Source organism: Oncorhynchus mykiss, chromosome 10 (assembly GCF_013265735.2).
Source record: "Oncorhynchus mykiss isolate Arlee chromosome 10, USDA_OmykA_1.1, whole genome shotgun sequence".
Lineage (NCBI taxonomy): Eukaryota > Metazoa > Chordata > Actinopteri > Salmoniformes > Salmonidae > Oncorhynchus > Oncorhynchus mykiss.
Window position 1 is genome coordinate 79,693,188 of NC_048574.1, and position 15,000 is coordinate 79,708,187.

The 15,000-nt window shown below is 44.7% G+C and overlaps 1 protein-coding gene and 1 long non-coding RNA gene across 6 annotated transcripts in view; both read left to right on the forward strand.

The window, feature by feature from the left end:
• The window catches only part of LOC110516173 (regulator of G-protein signaling 12), a 119,043-nt gene extending 109,114 nt beyond the window's left edge, over positions 1–9,929 (forward strand). For 3 of the 5 annotated variants that reach the window (XM_036934128.1, XM_036934127.1, XM_036934129.1), the window contains 6 exons: positions 1,061–1,134; positions 2,892–3,018; positions 3,312–3,408; positions 3,508–3,575; positions 4,707–4,884; positions 8,583–9,929. In XM_036934128.1, the coding sequence (XP_036790023.1) occupies positions 1,061–1,134; positions 2,892–3,018; positions 3,312–3,408; positions 3,508–3,575; positions 4,707–4,884; positions 8,583–9,208 (1,170 nt within the window). In that variant the 3' untranslated portion in view covers positions 9,209–9,929. The remainder of the gene's footprint in view (positions 1–1,060; positions 1,135–2,891; positions 3,019–3,311; positions 3,409–3,507; positions 3,576–4,706; positions 4,885–8,582) is intronic. The other 2 variants (XM_036934130.1, XM_036934131.1) reach the window with 1 other exon arrangement.
• On the forward strand, positions 4,891–7,495 carry LOC118936796. Its single transcript, XR_005034253.1, has 4 exons — positions 4,891–5,551; positions 5,598–5,713; positions 5,909–6,463; positions 6,530–7,495. It is a non-coding gene; the product is annotated as an uncharacterized LOC118936796 (long non-coding RNA).
• Positions 9,930–15,000: the final 5,071 nt, after the last annotated feature.

Sequence of the window (15,000 nt, forward strand, 5' to 3'; positions counted from 1 at the left end):
TCTCTCTCCTCTGGTTCTGTTCTGTTCTGTCAGTGTGACCGGTCTCTCTCCTCTGGTTCTGTTATGTTCTGTCAGTGTGACCGGTCTCTCTCTGGTTCTGTTCTGTTCTGTCAGTGTGACTGGTCTCTCTTCTCTGGTTCTGTTCTGTTATGTTCTGTCAGTGTGACCGGTCTCTCTCCTCTGGTTCTGTTCTGTTCTGTCAGTGTGACTGGTCTCTCTCTGGGTCTGTTATGTTCTGTCAGTGTAACGGGTCTCTCTCCTCTGGTTCTGTTATGTTCTGTCAGTGTGACCGGCCTCTCTCCTCTGGTTCTGTTCTGTTCTGTCAGTGTGACGGGTCTCTCTCTGGTTCTGTTATGTTCTGTCAGTGTGACCGGTCTCTCTCCTCTGGTTCTGTTCTGTTCTGTCAGTGTGACGGGTCTCTCTCTGGTTCTGTTATGTTCTGTCAGTGTGACCGGTCTCTCTCCTCTGGTTCTGTTATGTTCTGTCAGTGTGACCGGTCTCTCTCCTCTGGTTCTGTTATGTTCTGTTAGTGTGACTGGTCTCTCTCCTCTGGTTCTGTTCTGTTCTGTCAGTGTGACGGGTCTCTCTCTGGTTCTGTTATGTTCTGTCAGTGTGACCGGTCTCTCTCCTCTGGTTCTGTTCTGTTCTGTCAGTGTGACCGGTCTCTCTCCTCTGGTTCTGTTCTGTTCTGTCAGTGTGACTGGTCTCTCTCCTCTGGTTCTGTTCTGTTCTGTCAGTGTGACGGGTCTCTCTCCTCTGGTTCTGTTATGTTCTGTCAGTGTGACGGGTCTCTCTCCTCTGGTTCTGTTATGTTCTGTCAGTGTGACTGGTCTCTCTCTCCTCTGGTTCTGTTCTGTTCTGTCAGTGTGACGGGTCTCTCTCCTCTGGTTCTGTTCTGTTCTGTCAGTGTGACGGGTCTCTCTCCTCTGGTTCTGTTCTGTTCTGTCAGTGTGACGGGTCTCTCTCCTCTGGTTCTGTTCTGTTCTGTCAGTGTGACGGGTCTCTCTCCTCTGGTTCTGTTCTGTTCTGTCAGTGTGACGGGTCTCTCTCTCTCTCCTAGCCTCTGGTTCTGGATCAGGACTGTATGACTCTGTGCTCTCGGGACCTCAGACTGGAGAAACGGACTCTGTTCAGGTAACATTTGACAAACGATTCCCAACGTGGTTAAGATGAACCTCAGTGTTGATATGATTAAATGATTAACCTGTTGTAACTACCCATCCCGTGTCCGGGATCGTTGTCATCATCTGACACTAATTAGCATAACGCAACGGACATAAATATTACTAGAAAATGTTCATATTCATGAATGTTATTTTTCCAAAAATTAAAATACTGCCCCCTAGTTACAAGAAGCCCCCTAGTTACAATAAGCCCCCTAATTACAATAAGCCCCCTAGTTACAAGAAGCCCCCTAGTTACAATAAGCCCCCTAGTTACAAGAAGCCCCCTAGTTACAATAAGCCCCCTAGTTACAATAAGCCCCCTAGTTACAAGAAGCCCCCTAGTTACAAGAAGCCCCCTAGTTACAATAAGCCCCCTAGTTACAATAAGCCCCCTAGTTACAAGAAGCCCCCTAGTTACAAGAAGCCCCCAAGTTACAATAAGCCCCCTAGTTACAAGAACCCCCCTAGTTACAATAAGCCCCCTAGTTACAATAAGCCCCCTAGTTACAATAAGCCCCCTAGTTACAATAAGCCCCCTAGTTACAATAAGCCCCCTAATTACAAGAAGTGAATTAACCACTGAGACCTTTTTCTTTCCTCACTCAATTATTATTTATTACCTCCCTCCTTCCCTCTCTACCTCCCTCCTTCCCTGTCTACCTCCCCCCTTCCCTCTCTACCGCCCTCCTTCCCTCTCTACCTCCCTCCTTCCCTCTCTACCTCCCTCCTTCCCTGTCTACCTCCCTCCTTCCCTCTCTACCTCCCTCCTTCCCTCTCTACCTCCCTCCTTCCCCTGTCTACCTCCCTCCTTCCCTCTCAACATCCCTCCTTCCCTCTCTACCTCCCTCCTTCCCTCTCTACCTCCCTCCTTCCCTCTCTACCTCCCTCCTTCCCTCTCTACCTCCCTCCTTCCCTGTCTACCTCCCTCCTTCCCTCTCTACCTCCCTCCTTCCCTCTCTACCTCCCTCCTTCCCCTCTCAACCTCCCTCCTTCCCGCTCTACCTCCCTCCTTCCCTCTCAACCTCCCTCCTTCCCTCTCTACCTCCCTCCTTCCCTCTCTACATCCCTCCTTCCCCTGTCTACCTCCCTCCTTCCCTCTCTCCCTCCCTCCTTCCCTCTCTACCTCCCTCCTTCCCTCTCTACCTCCCTCCTTCCCTCTCTACCTCCCTCCTTCCCTCTCAACATCCCTCCTTCCCTCTCTACCTCCCTCCTTCCCTCTCTACCTCCCTCCTTCCCTCTCTACCTCCCTCCTTCCCTCTCTACCTCCCTCCTTCCCTCTCTACCTCCCTCCTTCCCTGTCTACCTCCCTCCTTCCCTCTCTACCTCCCTCCTTCCCTCTCTACCTCCCTCCTTCCCCTCTCAACATCCCTCCTTCCCGCTCTACCTCCCTCCTTCCCTCTCAACCTCCCTCCTTCCCTCTCTACCTCCCTCCTTCCCTCTCTACATCCCTCCTTCCCCTGTCTACCTCCCTCCTTCCCTCTCTCCCTCCCTCCTTCCCTCTCTACCTCCCTCCTTCCCTCTCTACCTCCCTCCTTCCCTCTCTACCTCCCTCCTTCCCTCTCTACCTCCCTCTCTACCTCCCTCTCTACCTCCCTGCCTCCCTCTCTCTCCCCCTCTCTCTCCCCCTCTCTCTCTCTCTCCCCCTCCCTCCCTGCCTCTGCCTCTCCCCCTCCCTCCCTTCCTCCCTCTATATCTCTCCGTCCCTCCCCCCTTCCCTCCCTTCAGACTGGACTTGGTTCCTATAAACAGGTCAGTGGGTCTGAAGGCTAAGCCCACTAAGCCGGTGACGGAGGTTCTGAGACCTGTAGTGGCCAAGTACGGCCTCCAGCTCAACGACCTGGTGGCCCGCATCGTGAGTTACTCTGTGTGTGTTTCATTCATTCTGGTCCATGTTGGATTCAATTACTTTTAATGTGTCTTATCTGTCGCGTCTGTGTGTGTGTGTGTGTGTGTGTGTGTGTGTGTGTGTGTGTGTGTGTGTGTGTGTGTGTGTGTGTGTGTGTGTGCGTGCGTGCGTGGGTGTGTGTGTGTGTGCGTGCGTGCGTGGGTGTGTATGTTTCTGCTGTGCGTTTGTGTGTGTGTGTTTCTGCTGTGCGTTTGTGTGTGTGTGTGTGTGTGTGTGTGTGTGTGTATGTGTGTACACAGAGTGGGGAGAAGGAGCCTCTTGACCTGGGTCTCCCCATCTCTAACCTGGATGGACTGAGAGTGGTGCTGGATGTAGCTGACAACACACCTGGGAAGGGTAACACACACACACACACACACACGCATACACACACACACACACACACACGCACACACACACACACATACACTTATCTCTCTCTCTCTCCTCCAACAGACAAACCGATCGGGGCTCCGTCTAAAACCCATGCCCCGCCCCCTACGACTAGGAACCAATCAGCTACGGTAAGAACATCTGCCTCTTCCTCCTTCTCTTCTTCTTCCTGGTTCCGGAATGTTCTATAACCCACGGAATGGACTGTCGGAATGTATCCACTTCCTGTCTGATAATGATGTCACGCTGCTACAGTGTTCTTCCTGTCTGTGGTCACGTAAATGTGTGTTGTTGTGTGTGTGTGCATGTGTGTGTGTGTGTAAGGGAGTGTGTTTGCGTCGGCCTGAGGCTGTCCTTCACCATAACCCCCCCCCTCCCCTCTCTGGTTCTCCCTCCCCCCCATCTCACGGGGGCCCAAGCCCCTCCTCTGGTTCTCTCTCTCACCGACCACCCCCTCTCTGGTTCTCCCTCCCCCCCATCTCACGGGGGCCCAAGCCCCTCCTCTGGTTCTCTCTCTCACCGACCACCCCCCCTCTCTGTCTGGAAGTGGACTTGGGGGGGGTCTTTTTGGGGGCGATCTCTTTGGGAGGTTCTTTCTAGAGTGTAGCTTGTTTGTTTGTGTTATCAGGGGTGTAGAGATGGTAGTATTAGTTTGGTGTTGTGGTGTGGTGTGTTCTGATTTGGTGGTGTGGTGTGGTGTGGTGTTGTGGTGTGGTGTGTTCTGGTGTGGTGGTGTGTTCTGGTGTTGTGTTGTGGTGTGTTCTGGTGTGGTGGTGTGTTCTGGTGTTGTGTTGTGGTGTGTTCTGGTGTTGTGGTGTGTTCTGGTGTGGTGGTGTGTTCTGGTGTTGTGTTGTGGTGTGTTCTGGTGTTGTGGTGTGTTCTGGTGTTGTGGTGTGTTCTGGTGTTGTGGTGTGTTCTGGTGTTGTGTTCTGGTGTGTTCTGGTGTGTTCTGGTGTTGTGTTGTTGTGTGTGGGTTCGGAGCTTGCTCGTCGTGTGTAGATGTTTCGTTAGCTGATAGAAGTCCCTGTGTCCCGTGACACCTCCTCAACAGCCCTCTGACCAAACTGTGTCCCATAGGCCACCGATATGACCATGGTCCAACTGTCACCTTTAAGCTCTGAACGGAGAAATCAAAAGCTGTCCACACACACACACACACACTAGTTTCCCCCCTCCCTCCCTCATCATCATCATCATCATCACTGCCCCCACGCCCCCTAACTCGTTGACCCCTCCCCCTCGTTGTTCACTAAACCTGTCAGGGGGATGAGAGGGCGTCAGGGAAGCCCAGCGCGGTGCTCGGCAACGGAAACAAGCCCTCCTCCTCTGCCCGCGACGACCGCCTCTTACCCAGCAGCCACCGCAAGACGGCGGCGCCAAATAAAGCCCCGCCCACTGAAAAGAGAAAGCAGAAAAAGATTACTGTAGACGAAGCTGAAGGTAAAACAACGTCCTCCCTCCTCCTCCTCCCTCCTCCTCCCTCCTCTCCTTCAAACCCCTAGCTGTGCTGTCCACTAACTAACACTGTATTGCTGTAGCAGCATTGATGCTGTTGATGCTCGCTAGCTAGCTGTGTGTAGCTCGTCCATGTCTCCTCTCCTCTTCCTAACTCTAGCCTGTAGCTTTGAGATGTCTAACTGATTGATACACTGTCTCCTCTTGCATGCTGTTGAAATTATGAGCTGTGATATATTGTGATATATTGTAATATGAGGTAACGATATGAGGTAACGAACGATATGAGGTAGCGTAATGAGGTAACGATATGAGGTAGCGATATGAGGTAGCGGTAAAGGTAGCGGGTAGCGGTATGAGGTAGCGAGTGGCAATATGAGGTAGCGGTATGAGGTAACGATATGAGGTAGCGGTATGAGGTAACGATATGGGGTAACGATATGAGGTAACGATATGGGGTAACGATATGAGGTAACGATATGGGGTAACAATATGAGGTAGTGGTATGAGGTAGCGGTATGAGATAGCGGTATGAGGTAGATATGAGGTAGATATGAAGTAGATATGTCTAACTGATTGATACACTGTCTCCTCTTGCATTCAGTTTAAATTATGAGCTGTGATATATTGTAATATGAGGTAGCGATATGAGGTAACGATATGAGGTAATGATATGGGGTAGCTAGTGGCAATATGAGGTAGCGATATGAATTAGCGGTATAAGGTAGCGAGAAGCGGTATGGGGTAGCAATATGAGGTAGCTAGTGGCAATATGAGGTAGCGAGTGGCAATATTAGGTAGCGAGCGATATGAGGTAGCGAGTAGCGATATGGGGTAGCGATATGAGGTAGCTAGTGGCAATATGAGGTAGCGATATGAGGTAGCTAGTGGCAATATGAGGTAGCGAGTGGCAATATTAGGTAGCGAGCGATATGAGGTAGCAAGTAGCGGTATGAGGTAGCGGTATGAGGTAGAGGTATGGAGTAGCGATATGAATTAGCGCTATGAGGTAGCGAGTAGCGGTATGAGGTAGCGGTATGAGGTAGAGGTATGGAGTAGCGATATGAATTAGCGCTATGAGGTAGCGAGTAGCGATATGAGGTAGCGAGTAGCGATATGAGGTAGCGAGTAGCGATATGAGGTAGCGAGTAGCGATATGAGGTAGCGAGTAGCGATATGAGGTAGCGAGTAGCGGTATTAAGTAACGATATGAGGTAGCTAGTGGCAATATGAGGTAGCGAGTAGCGATATGGGGTAGCGATATGAGGTAGCTAGTGGCAATATGAGGTAGCGAGTGGCAATATTAGGTAGCGAGCGATATGAGGTAGCGAGTAGCGATATGAGGTAGCGAGTAGCGATATGAGGTAGCGAGTGGCAGTATTAAGTAACGATATGAGGTAGTGGTATGAGGTTGTGGTATGATGTAGCTATGTGTAGTGATATGAAGTAGCTAAATGTATTGATTTGAAGTAGCGAGTAGTGATATGAAGTAGCGATTTGAAGTAGCGATATGAAGTAGCTGTATGTAGTGATATGATGTAGTGATATGAAGTAGCAATATGAGGTAGCGAGTAGCGATATGGGGTAGCGATATGAGGTAGCGAGTGTCAATATGAGGTAGCGGTATGAGGTAGCAAGTAGCAATATAAGGTAAAAAATGGCAATATGAGGGAGCGAGTGGCAATATGAGGTAGCAATATGAAGTAGCAATATGATGTAGTGATATGTAGTGATATGAAGTAGCTATTGGTAGTGATATGAAGTAGCGAGTAGTGATATGAAGTATCGATATGAAGTAGCTATATGTAGTGATATGAAGTAGCAATATGAAGTAGTGATATGTAGTGATATGAAGTAGCGAGTAGTGATATGAAGTAGCAATATGAGGTAGCGATATGAGGGAGCGAGTAGTGATATGAAGTAGCGATATGAAGTAGTGATATGTAGTGATATGAAGTAGCGAGTAGTGATATGAAGTAGCAATATGAGGTAGCGATATGAGGGAGCGAGTAGTGATATGAAGTAGCGATATGTAGTGATATGAATTAGCTATATGTAGTGATATGAAGTATCTTTATGTAGTGATATGAATTAGCTATATGTAGTGATATGAAGTATCTTTATGTAGTGATATGAAGTAGCGAGTAGTGATATGAAGTATCTTTATGTAGTGATATGAATTAGCTATATGTAGTGATATGAAGTATCTTTATGTAGTGATATGAAGTAGCGAGTAGTGATATGAAGTATCTTTATGTAGTGATATGAAGTAGCGAGTAGTGATATGAAGTATCTTTATGTAGTGATATGAAGTAGCGAGTAGTGATATGAAGTAGCTATATGTAGTGATTTGAATTAACGATATGTAGGAATATGAAGTAGCGATATGTAGGGATATGAAGTAGCTATATGTAGTGGTATGAAGTAGCGAGTAGTCATATGAAGTAGCGATATGAAGTAGCGATATGAAGTAGCTGTATGTAGTGATATGAATTAGCGAGTAGTGATATGAAGTAGCGATATGAAGTAGCTGTATGTAGTGATATGAAGTAGCGATATGAAGTAGTGATATGAAGTAGTGATGTGAAGTAGTGATATGAAGTAGTGATATGAAGAAGTGATATGTAGTAGTGATATGAAGAAGTGATATGTAGTGATATGAAGAAGTGATATGAAGAAGTGAGTAGTGATATGAAGTAGCGATATGAAGTAGTGATATGAAGAAGTGATATGAAGTAGTGATATGAAGAAGTGATATGTAGTGATATGAAGTAGTGATGTGAAGAAGTGAGTAGTGATATGAAGTAGTGATATGTAGTAGTGATATGTAGTAGTGATATGAAGAAGTGATATGTAGTAGTGATATGAAGAAGTGATATGAAGTAGTGATATGAAGTAGCGAGTAGTGATATGAAGTAGCGATATGAAGTAGCTGAATGTAGTGATATGAAGTAGCGATATGAAGTAGTGATATGAAGTAGTGATATGAAGTAGTGATATGAATTAGTGAGTAGTGATATGAAGTAGTGATATGTAGTGATATGAAGTAGTGATATGAAGTAGTGATATGAAGTAGTGATATGAAGTAGTGATATGTAGTGATATGAAGTAGTGATATGAAGTAGTGATATGAAGTAGTGATATGTAGTGATATGAAGTAGTGATATGAAGTAGTGATATGTAGCGATATGAAGTAGTGATATGTAGTGATATGAAGTAGTGAGTAGTGATATGAAGTAGTGATATGAAGTAGTGATAAGTAGTGATATGAAGTAGTGATATGAAGTAGTGATATGAATTAGTGAGTAGTGATATGAAGTAGTGATATGTAGTGATATGAAGTAGTGATATGAAGTAGTGATATGTCATGTTATGTATCTGTATCTCTGTGTGTTTTGGATTGACCTTGTGTGTGTCTGTGTGTGTTTGTCTCTGCTTGTGTCTCTGTCTCTGTGTGTGTGTGCGCGTCTATGTATGTGTGTGCGTGTGTGTGTGTCTGTGCGTGTGTGTGTGTGCCCGTCTGTGTGTGCGCGTCTGTGTGTGTGTGTGTGTGCGTGTGTGTGTCTGTGCGTGTGTGTGTGTGTGCGCGTCTGTGTGTGCGCGTCTGTGTGTGTGTGTGTGCGCGTGCGTGTGTGTGCGCGTCTATGTGTGCGCGTGTGTGTGTGTGTGTATCTTCTCTCCAGAGCTCTTCCAGCTCATATCCAAAGCTCAGTGCAGCAGAGCAGACGACCAGCGAGGTCTGTTAGACAAGAGTGACCTGACGCTTCCCGACTTCCTCCGCCTCAGCCCTTCATCACCACCCCTTCCTCTTCCTCCCGCCTGCGTCACCCAGCATGGCCGCGGCGGTGGTAACCATGGCGATAGCGACAACTACGGCTACGGGGAAAACAGACGTCACGGCAACAAGGAAGGTGGAGGCGGTGGCTCGTTCCCTTTGAACACCGGCAGCCAATCGCAGAGCTTGGAATCCTCGCTCGGAACGGAAGGAGGAGGAGGGGGAAGACGAGCGCTCCTCCCCCCCTCTCACCACAACAGACCCCCTCCCCCGTTCCCCGGCACCACAGTCCACCCCCCCTCCCAGGGGCAGCACCACCTACGGGGTCTCCCCAGCCCAGACTGCACGGGGTCAGTACAGATGTTACAAGAGGAACCCCTAGCGGACCTGACCCTGGTGGGAGAAGGGGACATCAACAGTCCTAACTCCACTCTCCTAACCCCACACCACTCCTCCTCCACTACCCATAACCCACCACGCTTCTCCCAACACGACCTCCACAGCTCGCCCTGCTCAGGTACCTCCACTGTGTGAACTCTGAACCGTGGCCTTTCACCTTCGAACTGCGTTTTGACCTCTGAACTATCCTCTCCTCTCTCTCCTGAAATGGAACCCTGTTCCCTATATAGTGCACTACCCCTATAGCTCTGGTGGAAAGTAGTGTGCTATATAGGGAATATGGTTATATTTGGGACTCCCAGTCTCTGGGAGGTGAAGTTAAAACCCCTTCAGGACACTGATCTAAGGTCTGTTATCTGTCCTGAGGTTACATCTAGATGATGTGGTTCAGGGGACAGCAACACTGATCCTAGATCTGTGCCTATGGGGTCCGCTTCTCCGTCTGCGTGTGAAAGGTTGTTGTTTTTTGAAGTGGACTTGTTGCTGTGGAAACCAGTGCCTAACTTTACCCCCCCCCCCCCCCCCCCCCCCCCTCCCAACCCTACACCCTCGGCCGTCTACAACCTACCAATGTACAGATTGTAATGATGCACTTTAGCCAATTAGGGGAAAGGACTGCTTTGTGTATCCAAGCCTTGATTTGATTGGTTTGTTCTGTAACCTGGAGCCCTAGATGGAGTTGGTCTGTCTTTTACCACTCAGCTGAAGAGAAATCACCTTCACTACACTGTGTGTTCCTGGTAGAAGACAGGACTGCAGACTGTCTCTCTCTCTCTGTCTCTCTGTCTCTCTGTCTCTCTCTCTCTCTCTCTCTCTCTCCCTCTCTCTCTCTCTCTCTCTCTCTCTCCCTCTCTCTCTCTCTCTCTCTCTCTCTTTCTCTCCCTCTCTCTCTCTCTTTCTCTCCCTCTCTCTCTCTTTCTCTCCCTCTCTCTCCCTCTCTCTCTCTTTCTCTCCCTCTCTCTCAAATTCAAATTCAAATTCAAGCTGCTTTATTGGCATGAAAAACATTGTGTCAATATTGCCAAAGCAACAATGTATACAATATACATTGTAATAAAATTATAAATGATAGCAAATAATAATATAAAATGGTAGTAAATAATAATACAAAATTAAATACAAAAATAATAACAATAAAATGGTAACAGTCTACAGTAAACATTAATAATTATAGTAATAACAATAATAGTAATAATAAGTAAGTTACTGTTTACTATGCAGATGTTATTATTCAGTGTCCCTCAGGCTATGGCAGGAAAATACATATTTGGCTGCAAGAGGAGCCATTGCTCCTTCGCCCATGAGTATTCTTAGTTTTTCCTCTGGGTTCAATTTGTAAAAATGTGGAATATATGTAGTCATTTCTGTGAATAATGAATCTCTTTGTGAGGAATATTTATCACAGTAAAGGAGAAAGTGCATCTCTGTCTCTACCTCCCCTGTCATGCAGTGACCACATACACGCTCTTCTTTGGGTAGCCATGTCTTTTTATGTCTGCCGGTTTCTATTGCCAATCGGTGGTCACTCAGCCTGTACTTGGTAAGGATCTGTCTCTGCTTCGTATCTCTGACAGAGTAGAGATAATCAGCCAATTCATATTCTCTGTTTAGGGTCAGATAGCAATTTAGTCGGCTTTGGGATTTTGTTTCGTTTTTCCAGTATTGTAAGTATGATTCCTTTGATTGGTTCATGATTTTGTTTATTGGAATTCTTTCTTTTGAAGCAGTGCTGGTGTCAGCTTGATTGGTGAGGTCCAACACCAGCTGACTGAGAGGGCTCGTTTCTGGGCTCAGCTCTTGGGCTTGAAGTGCTTTAAATTGCAGACTCGAATTTGGACTTGAATTTAGATGTAGCCAAAATTTTAATGATCTTTTCTGTATTTTCATTATTACTGGAAAACGGCCCAATTCTGCCCTACATGCATTAGTTGGTGTATTTCTCTGGACTTGTAGAATTTTCCGACAGAATTCTGCATGTAGGGTTTCAATTGGATGTTTGTCCCACATTTTAAAATCCAGTTTATTGAGTGGCCCCCAAACCTCACTTCCATAAAGTGCTATTGGTAGGATTACACTGTCAAATATTTTAGTCCAAATTCTAATTGGGATGTTGATTTTGAATAATTTCATTTTTATTGCATACATTGCTCTGCGGGCTTTTTCTTTGAGTGCATTCACTGCCATATTAAAGTTTCCCGATGCAGATATGGTCAGACCAAGGTAGGTGTAATTTTTTGTGTGTTCAATTAAGGTGTTGTTCAGGGTGAATTTACATTTGTGTTTCTGACATCTGGGTTTTTTTTGGAAAATCATGATTTTAGTTTTTTGGAAATTTACTGCCAGGGCCCAATTATGGCAATATTGCTCCAGAATATTAATGTTTTGTTGAAGACCTTCTTTGGTTGGTGATAGAAGTACCAAGTCATCAGCATATAGCAGGTATTTCACCTCTGTGTCAAATAGTGTCCTGGGTCTGGAGATTGGTCCAACATGTCTGCTAATTCATTGATATAAATGTTGAAAAGATTTGGACTCAAATTGCAGCCTTGTCTCACACCTCGACATTGTGAAAAAAATTCTGTTCTTTGGTTTTTGATTTTTATTGCACACTTATTTTCTGTGTACATACATTTTATTAAGTCATACACCTTACCACCAAGCCCACTTTGTAGAATTTTGTAGAATAGCCCTTCGTGCCAAATCGAATCAAATGCTTTTTTAAAGTCAATAAAGCAAGCAAAGATTTTGCCCTCTTTTTTTTGGTGGACGTGTTTATTAATTAGTGTGTGTAAGGTGTATATATGGTCAGTAGTGCGATGGTTAGGGAGAAAGCCAATTTGACATTTACTTATTACATTTTTTTCTTGAAGAAAGGTTTGAATTCTTGAATTCAAAATGCTACAGAAAATCTTTCCCAAGTTACTGTTGACGCAAATTCCCCTGTAATTATTGGGGTCTGATTTGTCTCCACTTTTGTGGATAGGGGAGATGAGCCCCTGGTTCCAGACATCAGGGAAGCAGCCAGAAGTTAAAACCATGTTGAACAATTTAAGCACAGCATTTTGCAACTCAGGTGTGCTGTTTTTCAGCATTTCATTTCTGATGTTGTCTACACCACAAGCCTTTTTTGATTTAATAGATTTTAGCTTTTCATTTAGTTCTTGTTGGGTTATTGGGTAATCTAATGGATTTTGGTTGTTTTTAATGACTGATTCCAGGATGTTCAATTTTTCTTTAATTTCTAATTGGTTCTGGTTTAAGTCTTTTTGTGGGATGTTTTTGTATAGATTATCAAAGTAAGTTTTCCAAATTCCTACATCTTGTATGGCTAATTCTTGTGGCTTTGTTGTGCTTAAATTGTTCCACATGTCCCAGAACTGATTTTGGTCAATTGCGTTTTCAATTTCATCAAGTGTCTTGTTGGTATAATTCCATTTCTTGCATTTCAGTGTTTGTTTATACTGTTTCAGAGTTTCAAAGTATTCATATCGTAGCTCTGGGTTGTTTTGCTGCTTATGTTTTTTGTTTGACATTTGTCTTAGGTGTTTTCTAATTGTTTTACATTCATTATCAAACCATTTGTCAGAAACATTTTGATTTTTGCTTCTGATGTTGCATTGCTTTGGTTTTCTCAAATTTGCTTTCGATGCTGCTTTTTGGAATATGCAGTTGATGTTTTGGGTAGCTGAATTGACACCATCTTTATTGTTTTGGTACTGTGAGTTATTGAAAAACTGTATAGAGTTCATCATTTCATTTGAGTTCAATGTTTCAATGAATGCCTCTGCACTGTTTGGAGCCCATCTGAACGATTGGTTTATGTTGTAAAGTTTATTGGGCTGTTTTTTTGAATGAATATTGCCGGTTAATTTCTTCAGAAACACGTTGATCTGACTGTGATCTGACAATGGTGTCTGTGGTCTGACAGTGAATGCACTAATGGAGGAGGGGTCAATGTCAGTGATGGCATAATCGACTACACTTGTCCCAAGAGCTGAGCAGTAAGTAAACTGACCTAAAGAGTCCCCTCTGATTCTACCATTAAGCATGTACAGGCCTAAGGCTCGACAGAGATGTACTAACTCTTTTCCATTTTTGTTCAGTATTTGGTCAGGACTGTTTCTATTATTTATAATAGGGCTACTGTACAAGGAGGGGTGTCCAAATATGTGGTGGTTACCTCCCGCATCAGTGTAGTCAGGCTCAGAACCTGTTCTTGCATTGAAATCTCCACAAAGAAGCACTTTACCCTGCGCCTGAAATGTAATGATTTCTGTCTGGAGATTGTCAAAAAACTGATCATCATAATATGATGAATCTGAAGGAGGAGCATAAGCTGCACATATGTATACATCATTGTCACAATAGATTGTACCTTTGTTAAGTTTTAGCCAAATGTGAGTGGTACCTTTTTTCATTTCATTCAGTGCTAAGTCCTGCTTATGCCAAATGATGATTCCACCTGAGTCTCGGCCCCGTTTAACATTTTTATGTTTGATTGATGGTAGTAAACTTTCTCTATAGCCTGAGGGACACTGAGTATCTATGTCTCCACGACACCATGTTTCCAGTAGGATTATGATGTCCTGTCCCTTGATGTTTTGAATCAATTCTGGATTAGTTGTTTTATAACCAAAATGTGAAGAGTATAGGCCCTGGATATTCCAAGAGCTGATAGTTAATGATCTCATTTATAATAAGTGATATTCACTGGTTTGAGTAAAGTACATCGAAAAAAAATAAAATATGTATATATACATATATATACATATACACACACACATACACATATACATATATATACATACACATACATATATATATACATATATATATACACACACATACATATATACATACACATACATATACACACATACATACATACATACATACACACATACATACATACATACACACACACACACACACATACTTACACACACACACACATACATACATACATACATACACACATACATACATACATACATACACACATACATACATACATACATACACACACACACACACACATACTTACACACACACACATACATACATACATATATATATACATATATATACACATACACATACATATATATATATATATATATATACACACATACATGCACATACACATATACACACATACATACATACATACACACACACGCGCACACACACACACACACACACACACCATTACATATAATAATTATTATAATACCGGTGTCAATACATTTAGGAATATTTGTAAACAAATGAATAAGAATGGAATAAGATTGCATTGTACTTATGTTATGTGCAATCTGCAACCCTGTGTGTTTGTGTGTGTGTGTGTGTGCGCGTGCGTGCCCGTGTGTGAATTAAAGGGACTGTCTAGCTCAGTAGTCTGCATATTAGTTGCAGTAGTTGGCGCACCTCTCCTATCTCTGATTGTTCTAGGGGTCTTCTGCCAGAGGTTACCTCAGCATATGTAGGCTGACGATCTAATTGATACATGGTGTGGACTGCATCATGTGGTCTACTTCCCTGAAGGGCAGTGTTCTGACCGACCCTGGAGTAGTGGTCAGAGCTGTGTTGTGATGGGCTGGGTCTAGTAGAGCTGTGTTGTGATGGGACAGGTCTAGTAGAGCTGTGTTGTGATGGGCCGGGTCTAGTAGAGCTGCGTTGTGATGGGCCGGGTCTAGTAGAGCTGTGTTGTGATGGGCCGGGTCTAGTAGAGCTGTGTTGTGATGGGCCGGGTCTAGTAGAGCTTTGTTGTGATGGGCCAGGTCTAGTAGAGCTGTGTTGTGATGGGCCAGGTCTAGTAGAGCTGTGTTGTGATGGGCCAGGTCTAGTAGAGCTTTGTTGTGATGGGCCAGGTCTAGTAGAGCTGTGTTGTGATGGGCCGGGTCTAGTAGAGCTGTGCTGTGTTGGGC